Here is a 22,681-nt window from a genome sequence, read left to right on the forward strand (position 1 = left end):
AAACTCCTCTATTACCACTCCATTACTATCTTTACTTTCACTACCCCATATAGGATTATGGGCATTGAAATCTCCAACCCAGATTACTGGGGATCTTACCTTATTCATAGTTTCGTCCAAATCTGATAACATCATATTACCTGGATTATAAAAGTTAATCAAAGTTATTTGACCATGAGAGCTCCAAACTTCCACAGCCACAATTTCAAGGTTAGATTTAAAATCAAGTCTTCTAAACTGGAGTCCTGTTTTTATGAAAGTTGCACACCCTCCACCAGATTTACCTGTTCTGTCAGCTCTCAAACTATCATATCCAGGGATCACAAAATCTAAGTGAGGCTTTAACCATGTTTCCTGTATACAGATCAAATCAGGCCTGTCTTTAAAAGTTCCAACAAATCTTTTTAATTCTTGACCATTTGCAGATAAACTTCTTGCATTCCATTGTAATATTAAAAACATCCAAATACTAATTATTGGCCTCTTCATCCACATAAAGCTCCTCCATACTCTCTGATCCCGACAACTGGGAAGTATTCAGTGATTGTTTGTCTGTCATATACTCATGTAATTTTTCTGGCGAAATCTGTTTTATATCAAGGAATCTCTCTGCAGCTCCAACAACTACTTTTATCATATCCGACCTCTTGGCTGTAGTTTTAGCCCCGACCAGTACATCAACAACAAATGCCAAAAAAGACTCTTTAGTCATCAACAACATGCCTGAAGGAGCCATAGTTGGAGAACTCAGAATGAACTGACTCCCCATCATTCCAATCTTTTCTTTACTTATCCTTTGCTCTCTATCAACTTTCTTTACTGCTTCAGCATGTGATATTTTTTGTTGGATACTAACATCCTGAATCTGCTTTGCCTTACTAAAATACTCACATCCTCTGAACGCCGCTATATGGTCCCCTCCACAGTTACTGCATTTAGGCACTGCTGCCTTACATGCTTTAATATCATGATCCTCTCCACATTTCATACATCTTCTTTTACCTCAACATGAACCAGCAACATGTCCAAATCTCTGGCAATTATAACAGCGTAAGGGAGGCCTAATGTATTCTCTAACTTGATAAGGCATACGCCCAAGATAGACTCTAGTTGGAAGAACATCACCTGCAAAAACCAGAAGAACAGGGGAATCCCAATTACCACCTTCTCTTGATTTTAACCGTTTGGCTTCAATCACTTGACCACCTTTAATATTGTCCAAAATTTCCTTTTCAGTCATGCCAGACCAAATACTATACACTACCCCCTTAACTCCCTTCCTTTCTTTCAGAGTAATACACTCCACTTTCACAACCAATTTTCCCACCATTTTAGCACTGTTATATTGGTCAATATCTTTGCAACAAATTTTCAGCAATCCATTAGACAAAATCTTGGCCTGGAATCCTTTACCTATTTGGTTCTCTAATGCTGCTGCCACTTTCAAAGGATTAAGGGTTCTAAATCCTTCTTCTCCTTCCTTATGACCTTTAATTTTATACATGACTATAAATTCCTCCATTTCACCCATTTTCCTCAATTTGTTGTCCCCCATTACTTCAGGTCTTTCACTTGATGCACCCCTTTTTTGGCTACCCTTACTTCTGGAGTATTCCACAGTCTCCCACCCTCCTCCTTCAATCTCAACCCCCCCCCCACCTTTTGCAGCCATAGGCTACAAACTAACCCTTTCCAAACGACTAGGCTCCTCCATGCCAAAGTCCTCACCCACTCAATCGACAGCCCCAACTACCAGTCTCAGCTCAGCAACTCAGCTCTGGCCCCACCAGTCGTTCAGCCAGCCCAGTCGCCATCAAATGCTGCTCATATGTTTGTACTTTAAACCTTTCATTTCTGGGATCACTCTCATAAATCACCTATGTGCCCTCTCCAATGCCATCTTCCTTTGTTCTCCATCTCTCCTCTCTTTCTATTGCCACCACCAGTCCATCAATAAGAGTCTTAGCCATCCCCCCCCCCACTCTCTCTGCAACTAAAGCTAACTTGTTTTCTCTTTTCCTTGTTCTGACAAATGGTCTCTCACCTGAAACATTAACTTCGTTGCTCTCTACAGGCACACAATCTGATCTGCTGAGTGTTCCCAGCATTTTCTGCTTTTATTTCAGCTCAAAACTATTATGTTCTGAAAGACATTAACTCACTGTCCCCTTCAAGGTTATTCACTTGGCTTTCTCTCTGAGCATTCCCCCGGTTGTTCACTTTTCAGTGTCCTTCAGTCAGTTGGTTCAGACATTTGTGTCTGTGCTTTGCATCACAGTTGTTCATTTCTCAGTATTCGATAGGCTTCAGTGAGAACCCCTCTCATTCTTCTGAACTCCAGCAGGTACAGGCCCAGAGCCATCAAATGCTCCTCATATGTTAACCCTTTCATTCCTGGGATCATTCTCGTGAACTTCCTCTGGACCCTCTTCAAAACCAGCAAATCCTTTCTTAGATAAAGAGCCCAAAACTGCTCATAATACTCTAAATGCAGGTTGACAAAAGCCTTACAAAGCCTCAGCATTACATCCTTATTTTTATATTCTAATCAACTTGAAATGAATGCTAACATTGCATTTCCCTTCATTACCATTGACTCAACCTCAAAGTTAACTTTCAGAGAATCTTGCATGAGTACTCCCAAGTCTCTTGCACCTCTGATTTCTGAATTTTCTCCGTTTAGAAAATAGTCTATGCCTTTATTCCTTCTACCAAAGTGCATGACCATACACTTCCTGACATGATATTCCATCTGCCACTTCCTTGCACATCCTCGTAATCTGTCTAAGTCCTCCTGAAGACTTCCTGTTTCCTCAACACTTCTTGCCCCTATAACTAACTTCGTATCATTCACAAACTTGGCCACAAAGCCATCAATTCCATCATCCAAATCATTGCCCTATAACATGAAAAGGAATGGCCCCAACACCGACCTCCATGGAATACTACTAGTCACCGGCAGCCAACCAGAAAAGGCACCATTTACTGCCACTGTTTAACTCCGCCATGGATGGTCCCAAGCCTGGATGTGAAAGGAGGAGAGCTGGGCATGGGGCTAGTAATCCGATCCCATAAAAAACAGAGCTACAGAAATGCCAACAGAAGCTCCAAAAACAACATTCCTGAGAGAGGATGGATTTGACACCAAGAAGATGGGTTACACCTTGGGATAACATGAAAGACTGGCCCAGAACAGACACTCTGGCGAGCTGCTGTCAGCAGTCTTCTCTCCAGTCGGGATGATGGGCTTAAGAAGAAGGTGAATTCCCACTCCTTGCCTCCTGCCACTCAGCCAATCTTCTATCCATGATAGTATCTTTCCTGTAATACCATGGGCTCTTTAGTTGTCTCATGTGGCACCTTGTCAAAGGCTTTCTAAAAATCCAAGTAAGCAACATCCACTGACTCTCCTTTGTTGATCCTGCCTGTTATTTCCTCAAAGAATTCCAACAGATTCGACAGGCTAGATTTCCCCTTAAGAAAATGGTGCTGACTTCAGCCTATTTTATCATGAGTCTCCAAGTACTCCAAAAACACATCCTCGATAATGGACTCCAACATCTTCCCAACCACTGACATCAGGCTAACTGGCTCGTAACTTACTTTCTTCTACCTCCTTCCCTTCTTAAAGAGTGGAGTGGAATGGAATTTTCTAGTTCTCAAGAACCATTCCAGAATCTAGTGATCCTTGAAAAGTCACTACTAATGCCTCCCCAATCTCTTAGCTACCTCTTTCAAAACCCTGGGGTGTAGTCCATCTGGTCCAGGTGACTTGTCTACCTTCAGACCTTTCAGCTTCTCAAGCACCTTCTCCTTAGTAATAGCAACTATGCTCTCTTCTGCCCCTGCACACTCTCAAATTTCTGGCATTCTGCTGGTGTCTTCCATGATGAAAACTGATAAAAAGTACTGATTACGTTCATCCACCATTTCTTTGTCCCCTCATTACTACCTCTCCAGCATCATTTTGCAGCAGTCTGATATCTGCTTTCGCCTCTCTTTTACACTTTATATATCTGAAATAACTTTTTGTATCTTCTTTTATATTATTGGCTAATTGACCTTCATATTTCATCTTTTGTGACTATATTGATTTATTTTTACAATCTATGTGAGGCACTTTGAGCCTGCATCTTAATGTATGATAGGTGCTGTATAAATAAAGTTATCATCTTTTCTCTCTTCATTGCTTTTTTAGTTGCCTTCTGTAGGTTTTTAAAAGCTTCTCCATCATCTAACTTACCACTAATTTTTGTTATATGATATGCCCTCTCTTTTGCTTTTAGCCTCATTTTAGGCTAATTAAACTAATTTTGGTTTAACCAGAGCTTTACTGAGCTGAAACATTACCTCACAGCTCTTGAACTCAACCCCCTGACTAATGAAGGGCAACACACCATACGCCTTCTTAACCACCCTATCAACTTGCACAGTACTTTGAGCAATCTATGGACTGGACACTAAGATTGTTCTGTTCTGCCACACTCCTAAGAATCCCGCCCTTGACCTTGTATTCTGTCTTCAAAGTCGACTTTCAAAAATGAATCACTTCACACTTCTCTGTGTTGAACTCAATCTGCCACTTCTCAACCCACCTCTGCGTTCTGTTGATGTCCTGTTGTAACCTATGATAACCTTCTGCACTATTCACAACACCACAAACCTTCAACTCATTGACCCTTCCACCTCCTCATCCAAGCCATTTACTGTTATCTTCTCTAGAGTCACATTTTGCAGGCTGGTTTAAAAAAGTAAAGTCCACTTAGAACTTCAGAAACAAAGTTGAAAGAATATGAGACAGAAGATGGAGATGATACAATCCGGAGCAAAGAACAGGCAACAGGAGGTGCTCAGCATGTCACACAGCATCTGTGGAGAGAAATAGACAACTCAACTGAACTGTCTGTTTCCCCCTGCAGATCCTGTCTGACCCGCTGAGTTCCTCCAGCAATTCATTTTTTTTAAAGGAATTAGAAATGAGTGGAAGAAGAAAAGGCAAAGTATAGAATAATTAAAAAACAAACAAGAGTGATGAAAAAATTGGGGAAGAAGAAAACAAGAAAAATATGTGAACTGGAGGACATGGAGCAAGGTTGCAAATAAGAAGTAAACACAGCTGGATTGTATCCGTTTCCACGATTATCATCGTCATACATACTGAGGTACAGTGAAAAAATTTGTTTAGCATGTTAACCTTACAAACCATTTCACCACATCAGTGCATTGAAGTAGTGAAGTTGGTAAATTGATCAATAGGTTTATTATTGACCCATTTCAATTAAAAACATGTCTTGCATACAGACCATACAGATCAATTCATGACAACAGTGCATTGAGGTAGAACAAAGTAAAACAAAGACAGAATGCAGGGGAAAAATAAGTGTTACAGAGTAAGTGCAGCACAGGAAGGCAATAAAGTGCAAGATCATAAAGAGGTTTGCCAGCTGGTTGTGTAGTGGCATCAGCAGTGGACTTCAAGGCGAGTGGTCCCAGGTTCAAATCTGGCTGGTTTCCATCTGTATTGGGTTGAGTATCAAGCTAGCAACTCAGTCTCATAAAAACTTTTACATGCTAAAGAAACGGTAGGTGCAGAGAGGAACAACAAATCATAATAAGGTAGATTGTGGCCATCTTATCATACTAAAGGGACAGTTCAAGAGTTTGTTAGCAGTGGGATAGAAACTCTCCTTTAGCCTGGTGATACCTGCTTTCAGGCTTTTGTTTCTTCTGCCTGACAACTGATAATAGAGGGAGAAGTAAATGAGAGCTTTGAGCTACCAGCGGTCCCAATGGTGGGGCGGGGACAACAAAACCATGTTTAAATATACAAATGAGTAATGAATCTCCTGACCAAACGGATGATACCAACACCCCTTGTGTGAAGTGCTGGCAGTCAGCAAGGAAACACTTGATTTGAGTAAATGAGACTTTACCTGTCAATCTTGCGACACAATTATATAAAGTTTGGAGTATTGAGTACAATGTAGTCTCTATATCTAACAAAGGGTATACTTGCTGTAGAGAGAGCACACAGTTGAAGATTGAACAAACCAGTTTCTGGCATGGTAGGTTTGTTACATAAGGAGAGATTGGGAAGAGGAAGGCTCCCTTCCACAGAACTTGAGGTGAGCAGACATCATTAAATTCTTAAAGCACTTGAGTGAGTAGATGCTGGGAGAATACTTCCCTTGGGATCTAGTACTGGGGGTAGAGACTAAAATCATAAGTTAGTCATTGAGTGAGATGGAGAGAAATATCTTCACCTCAGGATGGCGAACCTTTGATGTTACCGATTTCAGTCCCGATACCGAACTTAGTGTAAAAACCACCCTGTGGTGAGGTCACTGGCAGACAGAGGGTGCAGTGTACTCTCAGAACGAACCCTGTGTCCCAGACCGTGCGAGCGCAGAAACAGTACAGTACTCTAAGTAATAAACAGTCAACTCAGATCGAGCCTGTTGTTAAGTCCGCCCTATTCTGGAGATCTTGGGTGGAGAGACCTCCCGGTCGGTAGGGCGGCACTAGCGGACCGCCGGCGCTCTGTAACAGCAGAGCGGAGCTGCTCCTGCCGGCGCTCTCTGGTCAGGTTGTTAAAACAAACTGGGAGCGCTCGGTGGCGGCAGTTGCTACGGGCGATTAAAGGCTGTAATTGGTGCTGAGCAGCTGGTGAGTGGGGAGTGAGGCCTTGATTCGGCAGTACGAGGAGGAGGGACCACGGCTAGACTCATCCGACCACCGGCGGACAAGGGAAGATGTCTGAGCGTGGGCTTCGGCCTTTGTTAGCGCCTGGCCTCGGACCGTCTCCGTGCATCTCTTCCCCCGGCACCCCCAGCCCGACTCCGCAGCATGGGCTCGGGGGCTGGCTATCATTGGGGAGGCCTATGGAGGGAGGAAGTCGAACAGCGTGGTTGCACGGAGTGACCGCTGCCCAACACCACCAACTAACTTTATCCTGCATTTGAGTTGTAAAGGTGGGGGGTGATAAGAGAACATCATCTTTCGGAATATCCCCTTGGCGAAAGACTACTGCTTGTGGTTGTCGCAATGCTTGTCAGTAAGCCCCAACTGGAGCAATGCCCCAGAAACCATTTCACTTAAATGTTTGATCAGTTTTCACTCAACCTGCTTCAAGCGAGCATATTGGGTTTAAGGGATTCTTTATTAAATGTACTCGGTGAAGGTCAAAGGCTTTTTAAAAAATCTGACCGGAATGCAGCATTGTTTGTGTGGAGGTTTGTTTTACAATTGGGAAGCACTGTGGATGTTTCAAGATTGTGGTATTTTGTATGGTCCTCCAAACGGTTCGGTTCAGAGTTATGGATTTGCAGCTAGTGAGATTCTGACGGGTAAAATCTTTGAAATTACTTTAAATATTTTACATATTGCATTCCCAATGGAAAATAGTAAACAATTAACCAACTACTGTTAAAGATTTAGTTATCGCCTTTATAACTGCAAGTTCACATCAAAGATCAGTGACGACTAATTTCCACAGTAACGAATAATCAAAATAATGGAACGATCGCACTTTGAATTAAATTTTTTTCAACTGCTTTTTTTTTGAATATGCACCCAAGCCTCTACAAATCCAGTGATGACATCTAGATTGTGATAACCCCGATTTAATATGAAATGTTTTAATCATAAAGCATATTATCAGGCCATTTAGACTAACAAAACAGCCCATGAAAGTGAGAAGTTTACTGTCTGCTAGTCACTGGGGAACAAATTCTATATTGTACAACAAACCTTAAAAGTATTGATACTGATTACAACTTCTGCACAACCCAAACAGGTGGCTTCATGAAACATGGCATAAAGAGACCCCTTAAGCTGAATATCCTTGTGACTACAAGCAAGTTCAAATTCGGTAAGACACTCTGATTAAACATTTGATTTTTGCAGCTTTGAGAATTAATTTTTACTCTGCCACAACACCCTAAAAATGTTTTTTCTGAAAATCGATCCATGCAAAATTAATCAAGGAAGGAAATAGAAATTTTTCCTTTATCATGTTGAGAATATTACTAGGTCGGGAATTGATTTTGTCTGATCAAAGCAACTGCTTTCTTTGGTCTGGGGTCTAAGCCAAATATTTTCCTCAATTCATCCCTCCCCCCAAAAAAAGTTTTTATTGGACCATAATTTTGTCTTTTTAAAATCAAATCTACTTGTTTAACATTAATTTATATTGACAGTATTGTCCATTATCATGTTAAATAACTCCTCATTCATCTTTGATTCTGATTGACCACAAAAGTGTTTACTTGTCTATTTAAAAACCCAGCTTATTCATGAATGCCTATAGGGAAGGGCACCTCCTGTCCATCACAACAGTTCTGAAGGACCTGAACAAATTTGCTTGGTTTAAGTTTGACTCCTTAATGCCTGTATCCTGAACTTTTATTTTTCAATTATTTTGTAAATGATTTGAAGTAACTTGTGGATGCCAAAGATTTATTGTTTTAATAGGTTTAATGCATCATGTATCTTACCATAGTAAATGAAGCAAAGCTCAAAAAGTTCAAAGTAAAATTTATTATTAGCATACATACATGTCACCACATAACTGTGAGATTCTTTTTCCTGCAGCCATTCTTAGCAAATCCATAGAACAGTAACTAAACAGGATCAATGAAAGAGCAAGAGCATAGAAGACAAACTGAAGTGAAAATATAAATACATAGCAATAAATAACAAGAGCATGAAATACCAAGATAAAGTCTTTAAAGTGAGATTATTGGTTGTTGGGGCAACCAATAGGCAAATAGTACAATCCCAAGTCAAAGGAGGTTGTGTTCATATTGCACAATTCTGTTTATATCACACGAGTATCAAGTTACAATGGGATCATTTAAGCCCAGGAGTCATATTAAAATTTTGGTGCAAGGATAGTGAGTTAGGAGGAAAATTTTGCAGTGTTTGGCCGCCTTGTCAAAATGTTGTAAATACAAATTCAGGATTCTGCTTCTAATTTAACTGCGACAAGATTCATAGATTGGACTGAATAAATGTTCAAGTAAAACCAAAGGGAGCAAGTTCTTCCACATACTGGTCGATATTGAGTCCCACTACCTACTCAATAGGTAAGTCATGAAATTCAAACAACAGGAATTCTGCAGATGCTGGAAATGTTAGCAACACACATAAAAGTTGCTGGTGAACGCAGCAGGCCAGGCAGCATCTCTAGGAAGAGGTGCAGTCGAACTTTCAAATCCCTTACTCACTTTTCCTTCAGTTAGTCCTGACGAAGGGTCTCGGCCTGAAACGTCGACTGCACCTCTTCCTAGAGATGCTGCCTGGCCTGCTGCGTTCACCAGCAACTTTTAAGTCATGAAATTATTTGAATACCAGTTTGATACTGCAAAGGGGTCTCAATGACCTTGTTTTGTTTTAATGTTTCTCTTTTCTTGATAGCTATTATCATGGGTGATTAGCAAGACTCAACACCAGGTTCAGGAGCAGTTATTACCCCTCAACCATCAGGTTCTTGAACCAAAGGTGATAACTTCACCTGCCCCATCAGTGAAATGGGGCCACAACCTACAGACTCACTTTCAAGGACTGTCTCTTCATGTTGTCAGTATTTATTACTTTATATTTGCAGTTTGTTGTCTGTTGCGCACTGGTTGAATGTCCAAGTTGGTGCAGTCTTTCATTGATTCTATTATGGTTATTATTCCATTATGGATATATTGAGTATGCCTGCAAGAAAATGAATCTCAGGGTTGCACATGGTGACATAAATACTTTCATAATAAATTTACTTTGAAATGTGGTGTATGGCCCAGGCAGCAATCCAGAGATTAGTACCCTTGATGTCCTGCTTTTCAGCTTCTTTCCCAACTCCTTCAGGACCTCATCCATGTTCCTACCCATGTCATTGGCACCAATATGTACCGTGACGTATGGCTACTCACCCTCCCCTTTAGAATGCTGTGGACCCAATCCAAGACATCCCAGAGCCTGCCACCTGGAAGTAACATACCATCTCTACATCTCTCTTTCTTTTCAAATCTTTTTATTGTTATATTATCCGGAAAAAATAACATGAGTACATTGAAGTAACAACACTTACAATGTCTCAAAAAAGACATTATCTTAAAGATTGAAAAAAAATTTTGTGATAATAAAAAAAACCTACTAAGCAGAAAAGTGAGGGAAAAAGAGAACCCATTAGGTGTACAACCCTGGAGTCATGCATCATACAAAAAGCTTCTAAAAATAAACATCAAACCGCCAGCAAGGAAAGAAAATATACTAAAAAAATTTACAATTAGATCGTGGAAAAATTATATCAATTAGCTCAAATGATAATAACGAGCAAATGAGTCCCATCTTTCCTCAAAATCAAATAAAGGTTCAAAGGTTCACGACATCTCTTTGATGACCACAGAGTCTCCTTTCTGTACCCTTAACTATTGATTCCCCTATCACCAAAATTCTCCACTGAGCCACAGAGCTAGACTCAGTGCCAAGAGACCTGGCCGCTGCAGCTTTCCCCAGTAGGTCAGTCCCTAACTGTATCCAAAGTAGTATGGTTGTTATTGAGGTGAATAGCCCCAGGGGTACTTTGCACTGTCTATATATTCCCTTGCCCTCTCCTGACATTCACCCAGCTAGCTACCTGCCTCCTGTAATGTAGGTACAGCTGCTCTAATTGCAATAAGAAAGAATTTTTTAAAAAACTTACCAGAATCTTACCTTAGCCTCCTCTTGCCAAAACCTCAGCTCCTCACTCTAACACTGGCCCAATCACACAATAGCTGTTCTTCTTCTTGTTTAATGGCGGTTGGCAAACCAGCTTTAAGATGCATTACCGCCATCTGCTAGGCTTCCGTCTTCAACCAAGTACGTCCTGGAGTACTCTGCTTTAAACAATCTAGTTCAGCCTGTAGATCTCTATTTACGTCACACTGTAATTGCAATTCCTTTTGCCAGTGCTGTATACGCTCATTAGATAGCAGTGCCGCAGACTGCTTTTCTTCCCTAATTTTTGTCACATGGCTTTCAAGTAATTGCATTATTAATTTCATCTGCATTACTTGTAAAACTAAAAAATTCTTGTTTAAGAATATTAATTTTAGCATGCTTAACATTTACAATTGCTGTTTTTCAAGTCTTTCCACTACTTCCAGGTTTTCCTTTTCTTGAATCATAGTCTCTCATTGTTTACTGAGATCTTGAAGTTCTTCATTTGCTTTCATGTTTTCATTTTGTAACCTGAATGTAGATAATTCACTTTACCACAATACCTTTTCCCTTTGTAATTTTGTAATATTCCTCCATTTTCAATCTCTTTCCAACCTACTTTAGATAACCTAGTATTTGTTTCACTCTGTAATTGCAATTCCTGTTGCAAATGCTGTATGCACTCATTAGATAGCAGTGTCGCAAACTGCTGTTCTTCCCTAATTTTTATCACATGGTTGTCAAGTAATTGCATCACCTCAATTACATTGATTTCATCTGCATCATTTGTAAGACTAAAATTTTCTTATTTAAGAATATTAATTATCGCATGCTTAACTTTTAAATTTGTTTTCGTTTAATAATCCGAATGTAAATAACTCACTTTGCAACAATTCCTTTTTCCTTTTATAACTTTGGAATAATTTCCTCCATTTTTTAATCTGTTTTCCAAGTCGCTGAATTTTTGATAAAAAGCATCCTTTTCAGAAACCGTCTCCTTTAAATGCAGTACTGTTTCATCCAATCTCTTTTCTAACTCAGTTGTTCTTTTTGAGTACTTCTATTTGTTGTTGGAGTTCTGCACATTTACCCTGGGTTTCAACCATGTTTCTTGTATACATAAAATATGAAGTTTTTCCTCAAGTTCTGATGCATATTTCGTAAATTCTTGACCAATTGCAATAAGACTCCTTGCATTCCCTTGCAATATATATATATACTGCCATTAATTTCCTGCCTCTCCCACCTGTGAACTGTTTGATCCTCCATTCAGCATTTCTTTGACTGCTTCCCACCTAAGCCCTGTAATACCAAGATATTTTTCCGCAAACTTGACTATAATTTTAATTTTATCAGTTCTTTTGTTTGTTTGCGCTGAACAGTTAATTGCATCTACCATAAACAGTACGAAATCCTTTCTACTCATTATTAGTGTATCCGTATTTATCATAGTACAGCCCTCACAGTTCACCAGTTTATTATTCCCTGTATTTGTTTGCTTGATAGCCTTCTCCTTTCCAGCAAATGCTTTTACTGCCTCCGTGTAACTGATTCCTTGAGTTATTTTCACATATTGTATCTCCCAGCTGCCTTCTTGCTATAAATGCACCCTCGATAAGCTGCGCTGTGTTCCTCACCACAATTACAGCATTTCAGCCTGGCTCCCGCCTCACATTTCCCGTATTCATGTTCTCCAGTGCATCTCCCACATCTTTGTTTTCCTCTGCAGACTGCCGCAATATGCCCAAATTTCTGACATTTAAAGCATCTTAAAGGTGGTGGTATATATATTCTGTCCTCATAACACATATATCCTAAATAAACTTTAGTCAGCAATCTCTCTTCATCAAAGTTAATCATAACGGATAAACTATCACACTTTTTTTCCGTTTCTTGTAGCTTTCAAACGTTTGGCCTCAATAATTTTTGCTCCTTTTATGTTCTGTTTAATTTCATCCATAGTAACTTTTGTTGGTATCCCCGAAATAACTCCTCTAGTCCACTTTCTATTGTTGGGTATTGTACTTTCTTGCCGTCTATTTTATTTAATCTTATCACTTTGCCTTGCTGAGCACTATCCAGGCAAATCACTAATAGCAATCCATTTCGTAAAATTTTTGCTCTTTTGATCTCGCCTATAAGTTTGCTGATTATCTTCATGAAATGAATCGGGTTCCAGTCACCGAAACATAGAACGGGTGGATTAGTTTAATCTTATTTTCTTTCCATTATTTTGCCATCCTATTTTGATCATCCCCTGACTCCTCAGAGTTTGCTATCTCATACCTCTTCTTTTCTTACTCTTTCCACTCCATTCCTCTTTCCTGCCATCCTCCATGTTGAACTCACTCCACTGGTCCTCTCTCATCGCCATCTTCCCTCCAATTCAGCAACTCTATTTCTCCCCAATAGCTGTTTTTGATCCTGATTTCTTTTATTGGCTGCTGGCAATTAAATAATTAACTAATCAGTTTTCACTTACCAATTTGCAAATATGCCTCTCAGGCTCTTCCTCTCTGAAACTGCACAGAAAGCCCCAAGGCTCACCTCTTTTAAAAGCTCCCTCCCTCTTTTCGTTCCAATTCTTGTCTCCTGTTTGCTGAAAAATACTTTCAAGGTTGCATCCCATTAACTTTGTGTAGAGGAAATTTCTCGTAAAAGTGTTTTATATTCTGCCATGAAATCTATTTCAGTATTGAAGATGCCTGTGAAGTCACTTTCTTCTTAAGTACAGTTTGGTATCATTGAGACACCCAGATTTAATGATACTAGCTAAGTTTCAGGCTTCTGAGTGTTTTCCACAATAAAATCCTGTATCTACACATCAGTAGTTGCACTTGGAATTTTAGTCCTTTTCTAATTTTGTGATTTCCTTACCTAAAAGTTTTGACTCTTGCTGTGCCATTGTTCCACCAGTGTCTTCATGTGATCATTCTTTCTGTGAATTTGGACACAGTACTGGTAAATATTTGTTGACTATAGTGATATCATGGTTGATCTTAATCTTGTCTTTGCCTGCACTATATTTTATCATTCCACAAGTTGGGAATACTAGATGATTTTTCCTTTCCTCTTCTCATTCCCCTTCCCTTTGATGTAAACGTTCTGTACATTATTCCTTTTTAACCCCTATACACCCTATGATGTACCTGATCGTGCTACACTCCTCCAGCTTTGTTTAATTGTCCTCCCTTGCTGCAGCTCTTAACTATCAAGTTGTAGCCAGGAACCTGTGGCAATGTTCTCTCTCCTGCATTGTAATCTCTGTCTCCCATTGTTCATTACACATTGTTCATCATCCACAGACAGAATCTTCTTCTACATGTATGTTAGTGGCACCTGTCTTTATCACTGCACCATTTTGTCTCAGTCTTTGCACTGTCTCTGTTCTGAAAGTGCTTGTCTGATATCCAGTTTTAGATGAGCCACAATTTTCTTCAGTCAAATAGCAGATAGGTTTTTGCCCTCAGAATCCAACCCACCCACTTTCTGGTCACTGGTCTCAAACTGAACCAGTCATTTTGCAAACTTTGTGTTGTATCAGACCCCAACTTGACTTCCCGACAGTATCCTCTCTATCACAAAGGCTATCTACTTCTGCCTTGTTCCTGTTGCAACTTATGCATCATACTTCCTCTGAAAACTCTGATCCACGTCTGCATTAGCTTCAGATTCAGTTATCCAGAAGTTCTCCAAGCCACCCTCCCTCCACAAACTTCAGCTCATGGAAAGTCCATCTGCATGTAGTCTACCTTACAACTGATTCCTGCTGGACTATCACCCCTGTCCTAGGTGTTCTTAATTTAAATTTTTATCCCTTCTGAGGCTCTCTAGGTTTTCGCCGTCAGAACCAATCCACCCATTCTATGTTAAAGATGTAGTCTTTCCGGTGTCCCCATAGTGTAAAACATGACTACCATATGCTAACATGAGAAAAATAATTTGGCTTTAAATTTTTATTTGTCTTTAAACTTGGCTTACACACTACCTGTGTGCTATTCAGCAGCTTCAATATCAATGTGACCCTTGAGCTTAATGGCTTTTAGCAAGAATTGAAATATTCGATTCAAATTGTGACAGCAAAAGCCATAAGTCCCCATACGTAACAATGTCCAAGCAGCTTCTGTTTTTGTGGGTATGTGGTTCACTGCACTGAAGCCTCTTTCAACAAGGTAGGAGGATGGAAATACAGTGAAGAACAGTTTGGCTCTTCTCCAAAGACCAGGAAACTTCATATGACAGTGTAGCCACAAACCACAAAAGCTGACATTTTTGAAAAGCATTTTTGCTTCTTCACTGAATTTCAATAATTTCTTCTTGCAAGCTCTCTTCCTGCTTTTCCACCTTGCAAATGGGTTAATTACCCAGTCCAGAATTTCCAGATCGTTCAAATCCTTGAATCGATTCTGAAAACCCTTCTTCAGTGACTGCAGGTGTAAGCAGTACTCTTGCAAATCACCATCTGTGAAAGAGAGGCATACTTTGCAGTCCTGACGAAGGGTCTCGGCCTGAAACATTGACTGCACCTCTTCCTAGAGATGCTGCCTGGCCTGCTGCGTTCACCAGCAACTTTTATGTGTGTTGCATACTTTGCAGGCAGGGAAACTATGAGACCATTCTTCTCTGAATGTCTTGCTTATATATTTCCCATTTTCCAATAAAAGTGAACACTGCACTTTTTGCCTGGATTAAATTGAAATTCCCACCCTGCAGTTCTTGTCAACTTTGTGCAAAAATTCAACCATAGTATCTAAACGATCAAAGAAACTTTTTAAGCAGCAGTCTTTTGATCACAAACACACTTCACTGTGAAGAAGCAAGCGTTCAAACTCTTCATCGTTATCTTGGGATAACTGGCAAAATATTCTGCTATTTAATGGATCAGCTTTAATTGTGTTGATAGCAATTATTACAAAAGGCATGCTTGAAAGAAGTTGCTGGCTGAGGTTTTTGGCCATGAGGTGTTGGCGGTGAATTACACAATGGATTGCAAACAGACTTGGAATCTCTTTTTTCATAAATGCTACTAAACCAGCATGGTGACCTGTTACATTTCATGCTCCATCTGTTGCACAAGTAATCATGTTCCTAATTGGAATACTTTTATCTTCAGTATACATTTCGTGCTCATCGCAGATTGATTTTCCATTGATATTTATTTTTAACTTTTTACAAAACAGAATGTCTTCATAAACTTTTCCATTTTTGATAAACCGTACATGTGCCATTAGCAATACCTCGTTGTCTCGCACAGTTGACTCATCTAGTTGTATCCCAAATTCTGATTTTTGTAGCTCTGTGTATAGTTGATACTCAGTCATCACTCATTTTGTCAATAGGACAAGCTACAGAGTTATTACTCAGAGGAATTGATTTTTTAAAAAAATATTGGTATCCATTTTGAGAACAGTGGTGAGCACTTCTGATACAGCAGGCACTATTAATCTTTCACCAATTGTATGTGATTTTCCACACTTTGCTATCATTGTGGAAATGTTATAAGAAGCTTTTCAAATGCTTCTTTAATCTTCTGGAACTGAGTAATACCATAAGTAGTCTTTTCGGGGTGTCTTTTACAGAAGTGTTGCTGCAATCCTGATGGTTTCATGGCTTCATTAGACAGGACAGTATTACAAATAAGGCACATGGGGTGTCGCTGATCAGATGGAAGTGGAATAAAACCATACTCCAGGTATGTAATGTTGTGTTGACGTACTTTCTGTAGTTTCTGCTTCTTAGCAGGATTAGAATTCAAGGCTTCACCGCCTTCAGAGTCACAGAGCTCATGCCGTTTGTATTTATCCATCATTAACAGGACTAAATTAAAATAAAATATTAACACTAACTGGGAATGTTGATGCCGGCAGCGAGTTGACATGGATGGAACGATGGTAGCGGCACGCAAAGGAATAGTGAGGCAAAGATGAAGACGATCACAACAGTGAAAAGTACGTTGATAAGGATTCAGATTGGAATCTGAATGTTAGTTGGGATAGAGCTGGTGTTCGGCAAGCTACCTTTATACTATTCTAGTTAGTGCAATTGAGCAGACACATAAGGTCTCATAATCCCCAAAGAATGCTCTTCACCACACATGTGAAGCTGAGGTCGCTTTGATCACCTCAAGAGGAATCCTTGGGGATGGCGGGTTCACTGATTGGCTCTATTTCACTGTTTGGTTCCGGCCAGCACTGTATCATTACATGACCTGTTTTCCATAGATCTGTAGAGAAAGTGAGAGGGTGTACTGGACTTACCAACTGTTGCATGAATTCGTTTTGTGCTGCGAGTCAAGGGGAACTGTTGGGCACTTGGTTGCTAATTTATGCTTCCCCAATAACGCCTGTTTGGTTGGTAAGGTTGGATGAGATTGCCGTATTTCAGACACATTGTGACGATGAGTGCTCGCTGCCTGCTGAGCTATGGTTCTTCCTGTGTTCCAGTGCCTCATCCTTTTTCAGAAGTGCCTGCTCTACTAATGGTTACTCCGGTCTCGTGCCTCTGTTAGGGTGCTGCTTACTCTTGAACATACCCTGATGACTTCTATTTCCCCTAACGCCCTCTCTCCCCGTTAGGATATGTAACCGCCCCTTTTGGGAATCACTGATAGAGTGCAAGTGTAAATATTTTTACTGTTCCAACATGTGCAAACAGCTGGGTGATTTTAATAGGAGAGGGAGAAGCTATAATTTAAAGAGAGATGTGATCATGTTTGTTTTAAACTTTGTTCTTGCACTTCAATGTGTTAATGTTAGTGAAAGATGGCTGTCAGCATCAACAAATGAGATAGGCATTTGGTTTTAAGAAGGATCAGATTATATGCACAAATTAATATTCTTGGGAATATCAGGCAGGTCAGGTCCCATTTTAAGCCAAAGTAAGCTCATTATCACAGAACAACCAAAATAATTACCCTTCAAAAGTATTGGCTTGAATTTCAAAAGTTTGTTTTTTATTAAGGTGTTATGCAAGTTCTAGGGTGGCGGGGTGGAGATAAATCTCTACCAAAGGAGGCATAAAGCGCTGCTTCCCTCCACTAGCCTGCAGGTCACCCTTAGGTAAGGTGTAGCACCTTCTTAGCCCCCCAATCAAGGTCATGTGAAGCCATGAGAGCAGGTGGTGGATGGTCATATGAGCAGTTGGTGCATATCACAAATCCTGGTTGTGCGACCACTGTTGCCAGGCAGACAATCTCTGAAGAGTATTGGTAATGGCTGGGGTTACCCATCTTGTAAAGACACTGCTCAGAAGAAGGTAATGACAAACCACTTCTGTAGGAAAAAAATTGCCTAGAACAATCATGGTCATGATCGCCTACATCATATGACACAGCACATGATGATGATACAAGTTCTAACTTTTTCAAATGTGTGATAACTGTTCAGTTTGATTGGATACGGAATCTTTTTAAAAAAAAACAGTGCAGCTGCTGGAAAATTAAACTAACAACAGAAAATGCTGGAAATACTCTGGCAATTCTTCAACTTGAAACATTAAATCTGTTCCTCTTCCCACAGATGCAGCCTGACCTAATATGTGTTTCCAGCAATTTCTGATTGGGTACGGCCTGGTTGTTTACGTCAACTGTTATGTATCAAGGCTGCATTGAAAATTGGCATTAAAGTTGGGACATCACTAAGAGAAGTCACTTACCTTCCCTGGCCAATTGGGAATAGACAAAATATGTCCCCTGTCATTGATGTACATGTACCAAGAATGCATACAACGCTTTTGCCAGTGAATCAAGATGATTTTAGTATTTGCTCATTTTACAGGTTTTTAAATTCTGATTAAGTGGAAATATTTAGATATTGAGGCTACTAATGAATATATTGTACCCTCTTGTACAATATATGTAATGGACAATGAGGAAGGCTATCAAAGCTTGCAGTGGGATCTGGACCAGCTGGAAAAATGGTAGATGGTATTTAATGCAGACAAGTGGGAGGTGTTGTACTTTGGGAGGACAAACCAGGATAGGTCTTGCATGGTGAGTGCTAGGGCACTGAAGAGAGCGGTATAACAGGGGAGATCCATAATTCCTTGAAAGTGGCGTCACAGGTAGAAAGTCACAGAGGAAGCTTTTGGCACATTGGCCTTCATAAGTCATAAGAACTGAGTACAGGAGTTAGGATGCTATGTTGAAGTTGTATAAGACGTTGGTGAGGCCTAATTTGGAGTATTATGTGCAGTTTTGTTACCTACCTATGGGAAAGATGTAAATAAGATTGAAAGAGTACAGAGAAAATTTACAAGGATGTTGCCAAGAATTGAGGACCTGAGCTATACGGAAACTTTGAATGGGTTAGGACTTACTCCCCAGAGCATAGAGAGGAGATTTGATAGAGGTATACAAAATTATGAGGGGTATAGATAGGGTAAAAATGCAAGCAGCCATTTTCCACTGAGGTTGGGTGAGAAGGTTTCCTAAAGACCTTCCTTTCTAACCAAGTATTTGTTTGGATGTTCTTTGGCTCAGAATCAATTATGTGTCCATGTTGCTTTGGGGCACTTTAAAATATTAAAGATTCTGCGTAAATGTTTAATAGTTTCACTGCTTTGAGTTTGTTACAATTTGGATGAAAAGATACACAAGTCATTTTAAGAATGTAATATTTGTAGTATCTTGCATTGTGACTGATACAGCTGTCCTCATTTGCAGGCTTTTCTTTCTGCAAGTCATCTTTGATGAAAGGTGTACAACAAAGCCGCTGGAATTGAGCTTGGAAGTTTTCAGAAACACCTGAAAGAATGGGTATGCGAATTAAACTACACAGCGCTGACCATCCAAATAATCTTCTGAAGGAACTCAATAAGTTTAGGCTCTCTGAAATCATGTGTGATGTAATCATTGTGGTCGGCAACAGAACATTTTCAGCACATAAGTCAGTGTTGGCATGTGCTGCTGGTTATTTCCAGGACCTCTTTTTGAATTCGGAAGTTAACTCTGTAAGAACATATGTGGTAGACTTTATTACACCAGCAAATTTTGAAAAGATCTTGAATTTTATCTACACAGCAGAGCTTTTCACAGATCTCATCAATGTCGGTGTAATCTATGAGATGGCAGAGAAGCTGGGAATGCATGATCTCCTGAAGGCCTGTTACTGTACATTCCCTGACCTGGAGAAAACTGATACCAGCAAAGCGACAGAACAGTCAACTGAAGAGTATGCACATCTCACTGGGACCTCAAATGAACAAAATCCCCCTGTGGGAAACTCAAGGACCACAGGGTCTCAGTTTTGTCAAAATAGAGGTTATATCATGCAGGTTGAAGTGGGAGAGGATTTTAAAAATGAAGAAAGAAATCTTGCCAATGAAAATGGTCCAGATGTTCCAGTGATGTACCAGCAGTCAACAAAAACTGAAGATAACCTGACAATGGAGTACAACCAGTCCACATCTACCGAAAATGTTTCACTGGCCTCAAGTAAAGGGCCTTGTGAGCTGTATGAGATACAAAGTAATGGATATTATCAAACAAATTTATTGAGGGGAGGAGAATCTATCAAAGAGAGTGGTAGTTCCTCTGCTGAAAACAATGTCGACCTCCAAGATCATCCAATGAAGGAAATGGAGTGTATGCAGTTTGAGGGTATTGAACCTGATGATCTTAATTTTGATGTGCACCAGGAGAATAGAGGTCCTTCTGAAGAAATAATAGAGCTCACAGATGACAGTGAAGATGACAGTCTTGTCTGTATTAAGGACAGCAACAGTGAAGGAAAGAGCATGCCATGCCAGGTGTGTGGAAAGGAGTTACCCGCTAACATAGGATTGATTCGACAACATGGCAAACTGCACATTGATGCAAAGGAGGGGTTGTGCAAAGTGTGTGGGGCAAAATTCACCGACAGAAGTTCTCGAATCACCCACGTTTTGTCTCATGTTGGAATCTTCCTCTTCTCGTGTGATATGTGTGAAATGAAATTTGTAACGCAGTGGCAAGTGGCCGGACACAGGAAAGCAAAACCATATGATAGTAATATTATTGTCCAGCCGAATACCATGCTGCCACCTGAACCCAACTTCGGGAGCTCTCCAACAGAGCTTTTCTGTGCAGTCTGTGGAAAGGCCATGGCTAAAAACTACCTTGCTGTGAAAGAGCACATCCTTTCTCACCTTGACATGAAAAGTCTTTCTTGTTGTGTCTGTGAGCAACCATCGAGATCTGTTTGTAGCCTAATGTGGCATGTGTTGTCCCATATGAGCATATGTATTTTTTCCTGTTCTGTGTGTGGTAGTAGCTTTGTAGATCGAACTGCTCTAGAGCATCACATGAGCTCGCACCAGGGTATGGAGTATTTATTTGAATGTAATTTTTGCAGCAGAAAGTTCCGATTAGAAGCCTCTTATCAAAACCATGTGAAGATACACAAGAGGTACAGCTCAGACAGCACAAAGGGTCATCATGCTCAACACCAGTGGCTCAAAAAAACCTTAACAACATCCCCCTCAGATGAGTCTACCAGTAATGCACATGGACCTGCTCCAAAGCAAGAGACTCCCGTCACCCTTCCCTTAAACCAGGGCAAGGTCATTTCCAAAGGGAACTGGTATGAATGTGAGTTTTGTAGGAAGAGGTTTTCCCATTCTAGTGAGTTTCAGTATCACCTACGAATTCACTCGGGAGAGAAGCCCTATGAATGCAAGCTGTGCCACAAGTTCTTCAGAGGGCGATCAACTGTAAAAAACCATCTAAAGACGCATTCTGGTGCCCTCATGTATTGCTGCACTGTTTGCCAGAGATACTGTCCCACTTTGAACCTCATGATTAAACATGTGGAGATGCACAAAGATGGAGGACTACCTCCTGACTTCAATATTGCTCAGACTTTTATGTACATTGTGCATTCCAAACAGTCAGTAAAAATGATGGACTAATATTTTATTTGAAAAAGAACTAGGCTTAATGAAAAACTGTATTCAGGATTAGTATCAAAGCAAATCTCATTTTAATAAACACTAGAATCTTCAAAACTTAAAGATTTTTCTTGAGAGGTGTTCACTGCTAGAACTTTTATAAAATTGTTTCAGTTGTCACTAACTTGCTGTGCTAATGCAAGCGTGGAATAATTAGGTTACTACTTTTCAGTGTGTGAGGAGAGTGGGGTTGTAAAATGATAGTAGAATTATTGTGTCTGGGCAAAATAAAATGTCCAAACTGTGCTGTAATTTGAGCATCAAAATCTACCCTAACACAGGACACTAGTTTCAAGTTCTCAGTGTCTAAACATGAGTTTGCATTGTACAGTTGAATGTTTCTGTTACAGTCTCCTGAGAATTGTCGGAGCAGTGAGGGAAGGCCTTAAATTTTACTGAGTTTTTTACTGTGTTTGCTAGCCATTTAACTAGATCCAAGGGAAATTTTATTTTAATGCGACTCTGGATCCTGTCATTACATTCTGCTCAAATGTTGTTACAATTGATTTTCTGCTACTGCTGGTAAATGTGTTACTATCAGAAATTGCATGCAGAATTTCAAAACTTCAATGATTTCTAATTTGATTAAGCTCTCACCATGGCAGAGGGTTTAAGTAATGCAGACTCATTACAAAGCTTACTAGCTGTGATAGAAATTCCAATTAGCAGTAAAGCATGAGCCACGGACTTCAGACTAATCTTTCTGTAGTTTATAGAATCATACAGCAAATGGCCTATTCAGCCCAACACATCTGCACTGACCAGTGGGCATCCTTTTGCATTAATCCCATCACTCAGAGTAAAGGAACAAATGTTGTGCCTAAGAGGTTCAGCAATTCGACGCTTATCTAAAAGCTTATTAATTGCTGTCAGTGACCCAGCTTCAGTCTCTCTGCCTTGACATCTCCCCCCCCGTATACATCTCCCTCTTCTCTCCCCCCCCCCTCCTCTGGCAGTGTATTCCAGGTACTTCTCACACTTTGGGTGAAAAAGATGCCTCATGTCTCCTGTGAATCTTTCTCCCCCCCCACCTCACACACACTAAACCATGTCCTCTGGCTTT

At 40.2% G+C, this 22,681-nt stretch overlaps 1 protein-coding gene across 8 annotated transcripts in view; it reads left to right on the forward strand.

The window, feature by feature from the left end:
• The window catches only part of LOC134340073 (zinc finger and BTB domain-containing protein 39-like), a 43,888-nt gene extending 21,353 nt beyond the window's left edge, over positions 1–22,535 (forward strand). For 4 of the 8 annotated variants that reach the window (XM_063036895.1, XM_063036896.1, XM_063036898.1 and 1 more), the window contains 4 exons: positions 7,796–7,870; positions 16,272–16,384; positions 16,508–16,640; positions 19,355–22,535. In XM_063036895.1, coding sequence (XP_062892965.1) covers positions 19,444–21,579 — 2,136 coding nt within the window. In that variant the 5' untranslated portion in view covers positions 7,796–7,870; positions 16,272–16,384; positions 16,508–16,640; positions 19,355–19,443 and the 3' untranslated portion in view covers positions 21,580–22,535. Of the gene's footprint in view, positions 1–4,911; positions 5,163–6,267; positions 6,667–6,733; positions 6,972–7,795; positions 7,871–16,271; positions 16,385–16,507; positions 16,641–19,354 lie in introns of those variants that run through there. The other 4 variants (XM_063036899.1, XM_063036893.1, XM_063036897.1 and 1 more) reach the window with 4 other exon arrangements.
• Positions 22,536–22,681: the final 146 nt, after the last annotated feature.

This window comes from Mobula hypostoma, chromosome X1, assembly GCF_963921235.1.
Source record: "Mobula hypostoma chromosome X1, sMobHyp1.1, whole genome shotgun sequence".
NCBI classification, from domain to species: domain Eukaryota; kingdom Metazoa; phylum Chordata; class Chondrichthyes; order Myliobatiformes; family Myliobatidae; genus Mobula; species Mobula hypostoma.